We start from the raw sequence: 12,687 nt of genomic DNA, 5'->3' as shown, positions 1-12,687 counted from the left end.
CAAGGGGGTACCACCAGCGCTACATGACGACATAGACGTGAGAACTCCACTACCTTCGTTGCTGGTGCGGAGCATGTACAGCACATCCAGCGTACATGGAAGGCAGGTACTCCGAAGTATTTCCTCTCACCTCAGGCCTACTCTCGAGTCCTTGCTGATTTGGTACAACTCCACCAAGTGAGGAAATAGTTTCTTAAATTCACTTCTTTCTCTCCATTGTTTCATGCTCTGGCCCATTCCATATAATATTTTGGGCCCATGGACCGGGGAGGAGGATGAGGATGCTTAGAATTTTCCTGAGCAACCAACCAGAAGCAGCCGGAATGCGGAAGGTTGGCTATTTTTCACCCTATGGCTTTCTCCCTCCCCTTTTTGCCTTTTGAACAAAAAAAAGAAAAGAAAAGCATAAGGGCCGAAAAAGCAATAAAATAAAATAAAATAAAATAAAAAGCAAAAAATAATGATAGGGGATTTTTTCTTCGGGGATTTAGCGGGGGCTGCCCCGTTTTCAGCCAATATAAAACAACAGTGTGCATGTGTGTGAGTGAGTGTGTGTGTCTTTTCTCTGGGCAATTCAGGGACTTCTTTCGGAAACTGTCTACCTGCCTGCCTATCTATCTTTCTGAGTATGTATGTACTAGTATGCATACCTAGAACCCGTTGGCTTCTTGATCAGGCGACATTTCCTCCTCCACATTTCATCACAGCTATCAGAGGGAAAGACCACCAATCATAAATAACATCTGCGGAAGTAAAAACGAAAAAGGCAAAAGGTCCCAAGTAAAAGTTGAGAGCGAAAATAAAGTGAAAATCAAGTGAAGATCCAATACCAGTACTCAGTACTCGCACTAACGAGTGGCCTCGGGCCAAAGTTGCACAGAGAGTTGTGGCCCACGCTGGTGCGTTGTTCCCCGATGGAAGAAGGTCCAGGGACGGTGTGCTGGGGATAATTTTATTCATTTATCTAGCACTAACTAGTAACTACTATTCATGGAGAGAGCCAGTCAGCCAATATATTAAATATTTCTCCAACCACCGAATTTTGTCTGCCCCTTGTTCGTTTGACTATCTCTGTTCTAGATGTTCAGAACAGAACAGAACAAGAATAAAATAAATAAATAAATAAACAATCTCTCTCAGGCCTGGTCCCCCATCTCTTCAGGATATGCATATCTCATTTTTATTGTGATTTCACCCCCTACTTTTCTTTTCAATCAATAAACCCTCAGCGCAACGTCCATTTCTTGTGCCCCACTATGCCAACCATACAGCACCTGGCCGAGAACGTGGATGGACGCAGTCAGCAGCGATGAGCTGGTGATCGGCGCTGTGCATGCATGCTCTGTTACGTCAGTGGGTCGGGGGGTGGATGGCTATGGCATGCCATCATGAATCATGGAGTGCGTTCATGATTGGGTTCTGGAGTGCTCCATACAAGGCGCTTGTTTCTCTTCGTGTGTGGGAAGGAGGAGAGGAGAGGAGAGGGTTTCAATTAAAACTGTCGATGATGACGATGATTAAAAAAAGCATTGAATGAACGAGTGAAGAGAACGCCTTTTTATTTATTTATTTATTTTTTACTTTATTTTTATTTTTATTTATTTTTAATTTTTAATTTTTTTTTGGAATTGCCCAACCACAGATCCCATGGGCCCTTCATGATCAGGGTGTTGGGTCCGTGCTACTGGTGGGGTTGAAGGGTGTGACAAGGGTGTTCACAATACTAGAGAAAAAAGAAAAAAGATTCAATGTGTGTTTTCGTCGAAGACAACGGATCCAATAATTATCATAAGAGTATCATAATGTGCACTTTTTCAGTTGGTTAAGTTACCCTTAAAGAGAGCGCTCGGGCTTAGTATGATTGAGTAACAATAATAACAAAGTTCCAGGGCCCGCCCGTCCTTATTTAGCCCTGGGATCCCTGGGGGGCTAAGGCCCGATATCGTTGCTGCCCCTTATTTACTAGCACTGCTACTGGTACCAAACCTCCCCAGAGGGCCTGGCCAGGCCTTACCCCAACGCACTAGTTCTCGCACAAGCCAATTTATTATTGCGCCTGGTGTTTCATGAAATCACAGAGCTTGACTCTATGGTTCTCCGACAGATCCAGATGGGTGGGAAATCAATAAAAAGCAAGTAGCAAATCATTTGATTTCAGACAAAAAGGAATTATATCAGCGAAGTTTCGAACCCAGCGTGACGGTGGCCGCGCCCAGCAGCAATCACTCACTTTTGGTGGTTCGAACTTCTGGCGGCGGTGTTTCCCACATCCCTGAAAGGGTTCATCGCGCCGTTTCTGGCTTCCACCTCTCACCTTTCAGCTCCCACCGCCATGTGTTGATTTGTCTTTGTTCGTTTGTTCGTCCCAATAATAGTGTTACATCCCTCGCCCTGAAACGAGGAGAACCAACAACCCGGTTCGAGTCTACGGAGAACAACAGCAGCAACCCCCATACAATCCAGACCGAAAGAACGGAAACAGAGGGAGCTCGGGTGGAAGTGGATATCTGGAGGCACGCCGCAACAACTAGCATCGCATTGCATGGTTTCGAAAAGAAATACATATTGCATTATCCTTAGAGGCTCTGGCCTGGGGTGCTAGATACGCCACCCAAACACCCCTCGTCCTCGTTCGTTGCGGGAGGCTGCCAGTCAACTCGCAACGATTTCCCTAAAATCCCCGTAACGGTGTCTTCTCTGCTCTCTGTCTCCACTCTCTTTCCTCTCTTCTCTGCCTCTGACGTGCTTGTTTTTGAATGTTCTGTGGATTTGGTCCGGACTAAATAATAATAATAATAAAAAAAGAAGGGTGCAAAAAGGGTAGGTTCGTACATACTTCTCTCCTCACTTTTGCCCCGATTTGTTGTCAGTTTATATTCATGTTTTCCCCCTTTCTCTGTAATTAACTGCAGGTGCTGTCCTTGGATATCACCTTGATTTTCTTTTTTAATTTTCTTTTCTTTTTAATTTTTTTTCAATTGTTTTTTCTCTGATTTCCGTGTTCAAACCCGCGCCTGACAAGACTTCACAAGAGCGGCGGGCCTTGAGCTTCTTCTCTCTGCCCAGATTGCTTAGCTTGGAGCCTGTTCTGTCCCGCAAATCCCCCGCCCGCCGTCTAAACTGCTTTTTCCTCCTTCCCCCTGTCCTTAACTACCACACACTCTTATATAATAAATAGTATAGCTAGTTATATCAAAATCATCATCGCCATCGCCATCGCCATCTCCTTCTTCATACTTCAGGGTTCGTCATAAAAACCTTCACCCGCCGCCCTTCTCTACCAATGCTCTACTTCCACCACCTCAACCCCACGAACCAGCCATCATTGCTTAGATTCCTTCGCCCAACAAACGAGGAACCCACCTTCATTGCGGGTTGTCGAATGCGGACTCACTTTATTTCTCCATAATATAGTGTCATATTTTTTTTTATTTCCTCCCTGGCATCAATTCGATTTGCTGCTCCGCTTGGTGCTGCTCTGGCCTTGCTTGAAACTTGAGACGATTTGCTGTTAGTTCCCCTGTTCCTTTCTCATCATCGTCATCATCTTCTTCTTTTCCTTTTTTGCCTATTTCTTGCTTCAATTTCCCCTGCGTCTCCTATCTTCCATTCCTTGCTTCATAGGGCTGTTATATGAAATGAAGGACATCGGTGCATGCGCCATGGTTTTGCAGCTTCAATCCAAGCGGTGACGCCAAAGCGAAAGTGCAATCCAACTACGAAGAAAAACCTCCTGTGCAAGGAATAGAGATCGAACAGAACAAGATATTCTGGGATGTAATTAGAGCGCGTGATCATCTGTATAAAGCGGTTGGAAAGTTTGAGACAGCGCGGATAGCTCGTGCTGCTAGGGGTTCTGTTGTCGGCGATCGATCGTTGTGGGCAGCCAGAGTTCGGCGCCGCGATTCTAGAACTTGCCCTCCCCTCTCCCTTGCCCCTCTCGGGCTGTGGTTTTCGCCACGAAAATTCCATCACCTCAGGCGCTTCCTTTTTTCGTTCTCAGCCGAACTTATTCTCCATCGCTGACAACCCTATCTTACCCCCAAAGAAATAGAAACGATACACTTTCAACGCCAACTTCCACTTCGACGAATTCGGCTCTCTGCCTTGCATACTACATATATATCTTCCTGCCGCGTATTGTTCGACGGAGCTAGTTTTCGTCCTCCCACTATTTTCACTTGCCGATAGAACTCCGAGAACGTGCACGCCCTCACGCAACCTACCTGTCCACACGAAGCAACGTCGATTCAATACCAAATCAATACCATTATACCTGCATTTTCTACAGTCGCAATATAATTTTGCTTTCAATTTCCCCTCCGTGAGGGCATCTTGATCGTGGGTTCTCAAATAGGTCACTGCTCAAGGAGACCTTTTCGATTCTTTCATTATTATTTTTTTTTATGTATATCAGGCGAAGTCCTTGATAAAACGAATAAATGCCATATCTGGCCTACCAAACCCACTCGTCCGTTCGACTAAACCCCCTCTCATCCTCAAACATGGCGCCTTCAGCAACGACACATGTGGTATGTCAGATCGAGTCCTAGAGGCCTCATTCCTCTTCCCCCTCCCATCTCACATATTTTGCCCTTTTGAGACCGCGCATTTCCGCTAACAAGTGCCCACATATACGGTCGCAGCAATCGCAGCCGCCGCCACAGCCAACCACCAACGACAAAGCCCCTGACCTGGCCTCATTGGGTGACCATGTCGAAGAAACAACCTTCGAACAAATCCTCGAGATGGACGACGAAGATCCGTCGCGTGAATTCAGCAAGGGCTTGGTATACGGGTTTTTCGATCAGGCAGAGACTACATTTGTGAAGATGGAGAGCGCAATGTAAGTCGATCCATTGCAAGACCCTTTTCCATTTTTCCGCCCCCTCCTTTCTTTCACCCCACCCAGGGCGGAGGGTCATGATGACGTCATATCCCCCCAATGCCCACCAACCAACCAACCACCTTCCAGCTATATTCTTGATATGACAAAACGCTTTTTGCATTGTTTTTAAATTTTCATAAAACGGTGATGATGACGATATTATTATTATTTATTATTATTATATTTCCATTTAATCAAAAACTAATCTCTAACTTTCCCTTCTTCCGTGCGAAAAACAGCGAGACAAAAGACCTCAATGAAATCACTCAACTAGGCCACTTCCTCAAAGGCTCGTCGGCGACGCTAGGACTCACAAAAGTGAAGGAAGCGTGCGAAAAGATTCAAAATCTCGGCGCGGGCAAGGACGAGTCGGGCACGGTCAACGAGCCCAACGCGGCCATCTCGCTAGCGAATATCAAGAAGACTCTGATTGAGACAAAGGACGACTACAAGGATGCCGTCGTGCGGCTGAAGCGTTTTTATGGCGAGAAGGTTTGAAAGAAAAAAAGAAAAAGAAAAGAAAAGAAAAGAAAGATGATATGATATTTATTTTTATCAATAATAATGATGAGGGAGGAAGGGAGGTGCATGAATGGGGGAGGAACGGGGCGACAGAAGGTTGGAGTTATAAAGGGGAAGTTAGCGTGTGAGCGGGGGAGGAGGGAAGAAGGATGGAAGATGCAAGGGTGTGTTGAGATGTGTTGAGATCTAGGGAGCTCTGGGTGTTTAATTGAGAAGAAGACGCGGAGGTCTGGAGGGGAGAACATAATCACATAATGGACTAATAATTTGTCTTGATTTGTGTGATGTCTTGATTCTGATGAGCCTTTTTTTCAATCGTTTGCTAACGCCATTGTTTATTTAGTCGTCTCTGTTTTCTTCGTTCGTCTTTTCTCGCTTTTTCCTTACCTTCTATCCAGCGGGTTTCAAGAGGATTTTCCAGTTTCTTTTCCAGTTTCTTGTTCTTTTTCCTTTGCTATCTCCCTCCACATTTCCTAATTAAAAACAGAAGAAAAAAAATAAGCATCTATCTACTGCGTATTTTCATGTAACTTTCTAGCCCCCCACTTCTCCCTCCATTTCCTCCCTCCATTCCAGTACTCCCTTAACTCTTTCTTCCTTCTCTACTTCCCTCACTTCTCCATCCCTCTTTTCTTTCCCCCTCTTCCTCTTCTCCTTCTCCTTCCGCCCCATTTTCAATTCATCATCTGCTTCTTGATACCACGCACGCACGCACGCATGCACGCACGTACACACGCCCCCACATCCTTTCATATCAATACCGATACCGATACCACGCGACTTTCCAGTTTTTCTCTCCTCTCCTCTCCCACTCTTGCTTCCACGTACATTGTCAATCGACTGGACCCCCCACATCCCTTCCCCAAAAAAGAAAGAAAGAAAGAAAGATCCCATCTATTTACCTGTCACTGTTCACAAGTCCACAAACTCACTCAAATGAGAGATGGAATTGCATGCATTAGCACCAGTAGCTCTTACGTCTAATGGCTTGTTTGCTTCTCCTCCTCCTTCTCCTCTCTCTGCCTCAGTCCTCTGTCGTTTCTTGTGTTTCCCACCTAGCGTCTCTCTCTCTCTCTCTCTCTCTCTCTCTCTCCTTTTTTTTTTATCTCTATCCTTCTTATAATACTTTACAGATTTTTTGTTTTCCTTTTTTGGTTTTAAAAGAGGACAAGAGGGAAATGTATCTTGACTTGAGGGAGCTGTAAATATGAAATATGAATTAACCATGAACAAAAGAATGAGTTTGTTGGCCATTTAATTTGACACTGTCATTCTTGATTGTTGCTAATCTGGCTAGTAAGTTATACAGCTGGCTTACTGACAGAGGCGAGGTCTTTCAATATATATATATATATATATGGAATTGATACATGGACAAGACAGACTTATGGAAAAAGCTTGGGGATTCAAATGAGTTCCAAAGGATCGCGCCCATGTTTGCATCTCCAACCTATAACAATGGCTTAGGACAAGATCCCCAGGACCCATTTATAAGGTAATAATAAATACCCCTTTCTCCTGATTGTAAGATCTGTCTATCATCACTGGTTCATGGCAGAAGCAGGACCTTTTCAAGTATGTCAAGGAATTCCCATGACTGGTTTGTTTTCCTCTGCCAATGCCCTACGGCAGATCCGTACTCCATTCCAATAGAACCCTTTCACTCTGAACTCCCCGATATAATGCCACAGTAACCTTCACGCATGGAGATCTCCATTGGAGTGATATTATCATATCAGAATCAGAACCACAGCAGATTGATTGTTGCAATAGTTGACTGGGAACAGTCAGGCTGGATGCTAGAATACTGGGAGGTTTGAAAGGGCACATTTCACTTCAGCATGGAAGAGTGAGTGGGCTACCAAATACTTGCCAATAATACTGCAGCAGTATGTGAGCAAAGCGGAGGCTTGGTTATGATATACATCATCATCAATGGGTGGTCCTTACAATATTATATACTTGTAAAGGCAACTCCCAATAATTCTAACTTTTCCCTGTATTTAGAATCTCTGTGAAGTATAGGGCACAAGTTATGCTGATTACAGGCACGTACCTCCTATTCCGCGGTCCTAGAATCTGATGTTATTGGTATTAAAAATTGCACCACCCCAAACCAACAGCACCCGGAACCCAGTACATGGGCGAGTCAGGCACCTCAACCGTGTACGCAGCAGAGCTTCAAGGGTCCTGAACTTGCGCTGCAAATGGTATACTGGACTCCCACAAGGCAAGTACCCCTCCCGGAAAAGTGCGCCATCCGGGCGATTCAGAACCCCAAATACTCGTCAGAACCAGTACAACCTGGTCGAAGTCCTTAAAGCGCTCGTCGGACTTCGGGAGCTGGAGCTGGAGTGGAGACTGGAGTTCAGGTGGATCCCTGCGCATGTGTGTTGGGCAACGAAGAAGCGCACTGATTGGCAAAGACAGCCGCCTGGCCCTCGCTAAGCGCCCCATAGCCAGAATCCACTAACATCCGCCACGAAATCCAACATCCGGGCAGGGTATGAAACGCGACTGGGAAAAATTCTGGGAGAACACAAAAAACATGGCAAAGATCTCTTCAGGCTTGGAGTTCAACCAGGGAAAGCAATTCTTGGCACACACAGAAGAACACACAGAGTGATCAGCTCCGCGATCACACAGCTATGCACGGGAAAGGTTGACCTGCATGAATGTGGACATGGATTGCAGACCGTACGGCACATCCCCGTGGAATGCTGAAACTGAGCTGAAGAACAACATCAAGCGCATACTTTGCAACCCATCAATGGCAGTATAAGCAGCAAAATGGATCTCAAGGACAGGGCTTCTGAATCAATTCCGGGGCAGTTCCACCCACAGTGCTCCAATATCATATATCTAGTAGATAGAAGTTGAGGAGGGCCAAGCAAGACCTGACAAGGCAGAGATACAGAACTGGGAGGAAGGCTACAAGTATGGAAGCTCGTGGGCAAGGAGTTGTTTCTACAAAGCAACCTGTTTGTCTGTGGACCTCTGCAGGAATTGCCCGCTTCTGAAGGGTGACTGTATCTGTATTTTAGTCATGCGTTGCATAGCTGCCAAGGGCAGCTGGGTTAGTCTATGAACAAATCAATCTATCAATGGCTGTAGATCATATTACGGAGCTCACTAGAGAGATTAAGAAATTCCATCGGCATCTCACAGATTGTAGGTTGCTGGTGTTCAGTGTCTGAACAATTTCAAGCTGCAGGCAGAGCTTCAGTTAGCTTCGATCATTTTACTTAGAGCAAATTTCGGTGAACACTCGTTAAATCATGTTGAAACACTGGAAGTTGTTTAGCTGGATTTCGGTTAGGCTATTTCCCAAGGAGCACAGGGCACTTGAACAAGCCAAGATGCGATTCAGCCTTGGAAATCAACATACACCACGTGACCTATAACCGAGGGCCGCTGCCTAACCCGATGCAGCCTAGCGGCAGTTACGCGACTTCTGCCTGTCGCCAACGCGGCTTCCCCAAAAAGTCTGTTCTGCTCCCTTTCCAAGTTTTCCCTCGCTCCTTCCCAATTTGTTCGTCCCCAACGCCATTTTCGACTCTTCCGTCGTTCCTGCTCCCGACTGAGCTCCCTTGCTTGCTTGGGTGTTCCGAGATCCCTACAATAGTGAACGAGTTGCCTGCGGAATAAACACCTCATAGCCTCCTTATGTTATAGTTGTCCTTTAGCCAAGGGGAAAAACAAAGGGCCAACCGACAAAAGGGCCTTGACTTAGCTCCCTTTTCCGGCAAAACCGAAGGACAACGAAGAACAACGAAGAAAGACGAGAAAGGAGGGAAAAAAGGAGAGGGGTATATTTCTGTCACTGCATTTGTTTTTATCGTCCCTTACACATTTCCCGCACAATGCGTCTGTCATCAACAATCCTCCTCCTGCCAGCACTGGCTGCGGCGCAAGATCAGGTCCCGCTGAAGGCGCAGGTTCAAGGCTGGTTCGATAAAGTTAAATCCCTCCTCCCCACCGCTACCCCTGTCGTGAGCTCCGCTGCCGATTCTGCTGTCACAGCTGCCACCGGTGCTGGTGCGGGCTCCAAGGGCGCTGCGGCTAAGATCGTCAACAAGGAGGTTACCTTCCTCACTCTCGGGAATTGGGAGTCATTACTGGCTCCCAAGGATGATGGCCCGGCTCGCGAGTGGCTGATTTACGTCACCGGTGGGAATAGAATGTGCGCCGGGCAGTGTAAGCAGGCGGATAAGGCTTGGGAGGTATGTGTGCTATTTATTCCGTTATAATGGGGAGATTATCAATATACATACATATATATATATATATATATATATATATATCAAAACCACTAACAAACCCCCACAGGACACCATCCCACTCTTCTCCGCCGACCAGACCTCTCCATCCCTCGCGAAACTGAACTGCGAAAAGCAGGGCCTCCTCTGCTCCATCTTATCTGCCGGGGCGCCCGCCGTCTTGCATTGGCAGGTCCCCGCGCGCGAACCGGGTCAGCCGAAACCAAACACCGACGTCCACTTCGTCCGCGTGAACGCGACGACCGTTGACACAGAGACGATGTACAAGGTACACTCCGAGAAGACCTGGGAGGGCAGGCCGGCGTATGACAGCACGTTCCACCCGATAGATGGAACGCTTGCGAAGTACGGCCTGAGTGTGCCACTGGCCCATGTTCTTTACTATGTGGGCATGGTTCCCAGCTGGCTTATCATGGTGGGCATTAGCTTTCTCAGCAGGACTTTTATGTAAGTTTATTTATTTTATCTATTTAATTTTTTCCCACCCCCAACTTCGATTGTCAGCTGCTGATGATGGTATGTTTGGATAGGAGCCGGCGATTCGCGGGCCCACGGCCTCAAGTTACCCCCGCCGCAGGTGCTAGGCAGTAAGAATGATGTATAGATGTGTACGTGTATTGAGTTATTTTTGTATCTGCTTGGAAGCTCTGTATTACTGTTTCTATCTATTTCCATCTCTGTTTTCTATTACCACTCGTACTATTTTACCATTATCACTATTTTATTAACAGCTTCCTCTTCCTCTTCCTCTTCCTCTTTCCTTTTCCTGGTTTCCCGCGCTTCTTTCTTTATATTATGTGAGGATAACTCACTAGAGAAGGGGATATATAAATGAGTTGTATATAGCAAGGGAGGGTTTTCTTCCTTTTCATACGGGACATTGACTGATGGTTCACATGTCGTGAGAGAGATTTTTGAGGCGGAAATGCACAATTTAATGATCTTCTACAGGTCTTTTTCTTATCTTTTTTGTTTCTTTTCTTTCGGTTGTTTGATGTTGCTTGGTTTTCACGGGAATAAGAGCAAACCATTCCTCAGCTGCGTAGATTTTGGTAGTTTATCGAGAAAGCTGAACAATAAAAAAGGAACATCGAACTTCAATGGATATGGATTAAATGATACCAGCCAATTCAGTAGCTTCTTGAAAAATTACAACTTATTGTTTTCTTTTTTGTTTTTCAATGCGTTCAGACGCCGCCCGAGAAGCCACCACCAGAAACGCCAAAAAGCTTGCAAACAGTCAAGCTTCCAAGCTTCAAGTTATTTGCTCCATTAAATATTTTCAACCCCAACCTCACTCGCCCTTCTTTCCCTTCCCTCCACCCCCTCCTTTTTGTACCCCGGCAGCGCACCCTACGAATACCAACCAACAGCCGCCTGAATTGGGATTTATTTCCCTTTTTTTTTTTTTTTTCATTTATCCCATAATGACCTCCCTACCCGCATCGGAGCGCGTTCCCCCAAGCACCACCGCACTGGTCATCGCAACCGCCATCCTAGCCGGAGTCGTGGGCTTCTTTATTGGGCAGGGAGCGTCGTTGGGGATTTTTGGATCGGGGTCCGGGTCTCGATCTGCGGCTGCGTCTGCGTCTGCGTCTGCGAGAGGAGGGGGTAGAAGGGATGGTAAGGAGGAGAGGAGCGATGAGGATGAGGATGAGGAGGGGAGCGAGGCGGAGGAGGAGGATGTGGAGGAGAGTGATGGACGGGGAGAGCTAGCTGCGTTCGAGGGGAATACGGAGGAGGTCAAGCTTGTGCTTGTTGTGAGGACGGATCTGGGGATGGGGAAAGGTTTGTTTGTCTGCTTATCTATCTTCTTGGATTTCTTTTTTCTGTTTCGTTTTCTTCTTTGCTTTTGCGCCTTTCCTTTCCTTTTTTTTTTTTTTTTTTCCCTTTTATTTTCCATTTCTCTTATGAATCAATGCTGCTGCTCCCGCGTTGCAATACTTAACCGGAAAAACATTTATTAATAAAAAAAAAATTAAAAATTATTTTCTAACAGGGAAAATCGCCGCTCAATGCTCCCACGCAACTCTTGCCTGCTACAAGTACTACCTCGCGCGCGCACCGGACTCACCTATCCTCAAACGCTGGGAGCGCGGCGGGCAAGCCAAAGTCGCGCTGCAAGTTAGGAGCGAGGAGGAACTGCTGGTGCTTCAGGCGCAGGCTGTTAGTTTGGGGCTTTGCGCGCAGGTTATTCAGGACGCGGGCCGGACGCAGGTTGCCAGCGGCAGCCGGACTGTGTTGGGGGTTTTGGGGCCTAAGGGGATTGTGGATGGGGTTACGGGGTCATTGAAGCTGCTGTAACATTTTATTTTATTTTTCATCCTATTTTCTCCAATTTTCCTTGTGAGTGCTTTGCTCTGTTTAGATAGGAATATGGCGTGGGGCTGTCTGGTGTACAGGAGTTTTCACATTCGTGTTATTTGATGACTGCTATGGGTTTCTTTCATTGATTGTTTACGACACACCTCGCACATGGGATACCTTTGCAGTTATAGACAGAATTGAAAAAAAATAGAGAATGGTATGGAGGGGCCGATTGCAGGCTCTGTTGAATACGCTTCAAGCTCTGTCGAATATCATAACTGATGGCATGTTTTGGGCTAATCTCTCTTTCTTCACATCCTCCTCCCAAACGAGATGAGCTAGCCAGAAATAAACAGTCGAATTAATAATTATATGTTGGCAGGTCATGGTTTTTCCCTAACCTCATCAGCCGACGGCCACAATCCCTTCCCCAAGTAATTGGAAAAGGGACCAAGATCGGTAAAGGGAGGTGGAATATGACGCCCTCAGAAGGAACCCAGCCACCTTACCGAATTCACCAGTCCGTCGAAACGGGGAGGGAGCTCAAGGCAGAGTGTTAAATTCCATTTCGCACAAGGCAAAAAGGAAAAACTGGGCCGCTGAGGTTCTCTCTGAGATCTGTCGACCGGAAATTGACACCATTTGAGGGGTAATCCTTGATGGCTCCATGAATCGTCGAGCTGTCCAGCA

The 12,687-nt window shown here is 46.4% G+C and overlaps 4 protein-coding genes across 4 annotated transcripts; all 4 read left to right on the top strand.

Moving 5' to 3' along the window:
* Nucleotides 1-4,030: 4,030 nt before the first annotated feature.
* Nucleotides 4,031-5,402, top strand: HCBG_04098 (uncharacterized protein; the record flags this gene model as incomplete). The annotated part of the gene is made up of 3 exons (XM_045431147.1): nt 4,031-4,532; nt 4,647-4,846; nt 5,128-5,402. 3 exons carry the CDS (start codon nt 4,443-4,445, stop codon nt 5,384-5,386), a joined length of 549 nt encoding a protein of 182 aa, XP_045287700.1.
* Nucleotides 5,403-6,780: 1,378 nt separating this feature from the next.
* HCBG_04097 (uncharacterized protein) lies at nt 6,781-8,036 on the top strand (the record flags this gene model as incomplete). Its single annotated transcript, XM_045431146.1, has 5 exons — nt 6,781-6,905; nt 6,940-6,985; nt 7,214-7,299; nt 7,534-7,798; nt 7,914-8,036. 5 exons carry the CDS (start codon nt 6,781-6,783, stop codon nt 8,034-8,036), a joined length of 645 nt encoding a protein of 214 aa, XP_045287699.1.
* A 1,146-nt stretch (nt 8,037-9,182) lies between these two features.
* HCBG_04096 (uncharacterized protein) lies at nt 9,183-10,734 on the top strand (the record flags this gene model as incomplete). The annotated part of the gene is made up of 3 exons (XM_045431145.1): nt 9,183-9,633; nt 9,740-10,137; nt 10,221-10,734. 3 exons carry the CDS (start codon nt 9,274-9,276, stop codon nt 10,279-10,281), a joined length of 819 nt encoding a protein of 272 aa, XP_045287698.1.
* A 383-nt stretch (nt 10,735-11,117) lies between these two features.
* On the top strand, nt 11,118-11,994 carry HCBG_04095 (peptidyl-tRNA hydrolase; the record flags this gene model as incomplete). Its single annotated transcript, XM_045431144.1, has 2 exons — nt 11,118-11,478; nt 11,690-11,994. 2 exons carry the CDS (start codon nt 11,118-11,120, stop codon nt 11,992-11,994), a joined length of 666 nt encoding a protein of 221 aa, XP_045287697.1.
* Between the last annotated feature and the right edge of the window lie 693 nt (nt 11,995-12,687).

This window comes from Histoplasma capsulatum (assembly GCF_000150115.1).
Source record: "Histoplasma capsulatum G186AR genomic scaffold supercont2.5, whole genome shotgun sequence".
Lineage (NCBI taxonomy): Eukaryota > Fungi > Ascomycota > Eurotiomycetes > Onygenales > Ajellomycetaceae > Histoplasma > Histoplasma capsulatum.
Note: the sequence above shows the minus strand (reverse complement) of the source record. Positions and strands in the feature narration are given on the sequence as shown.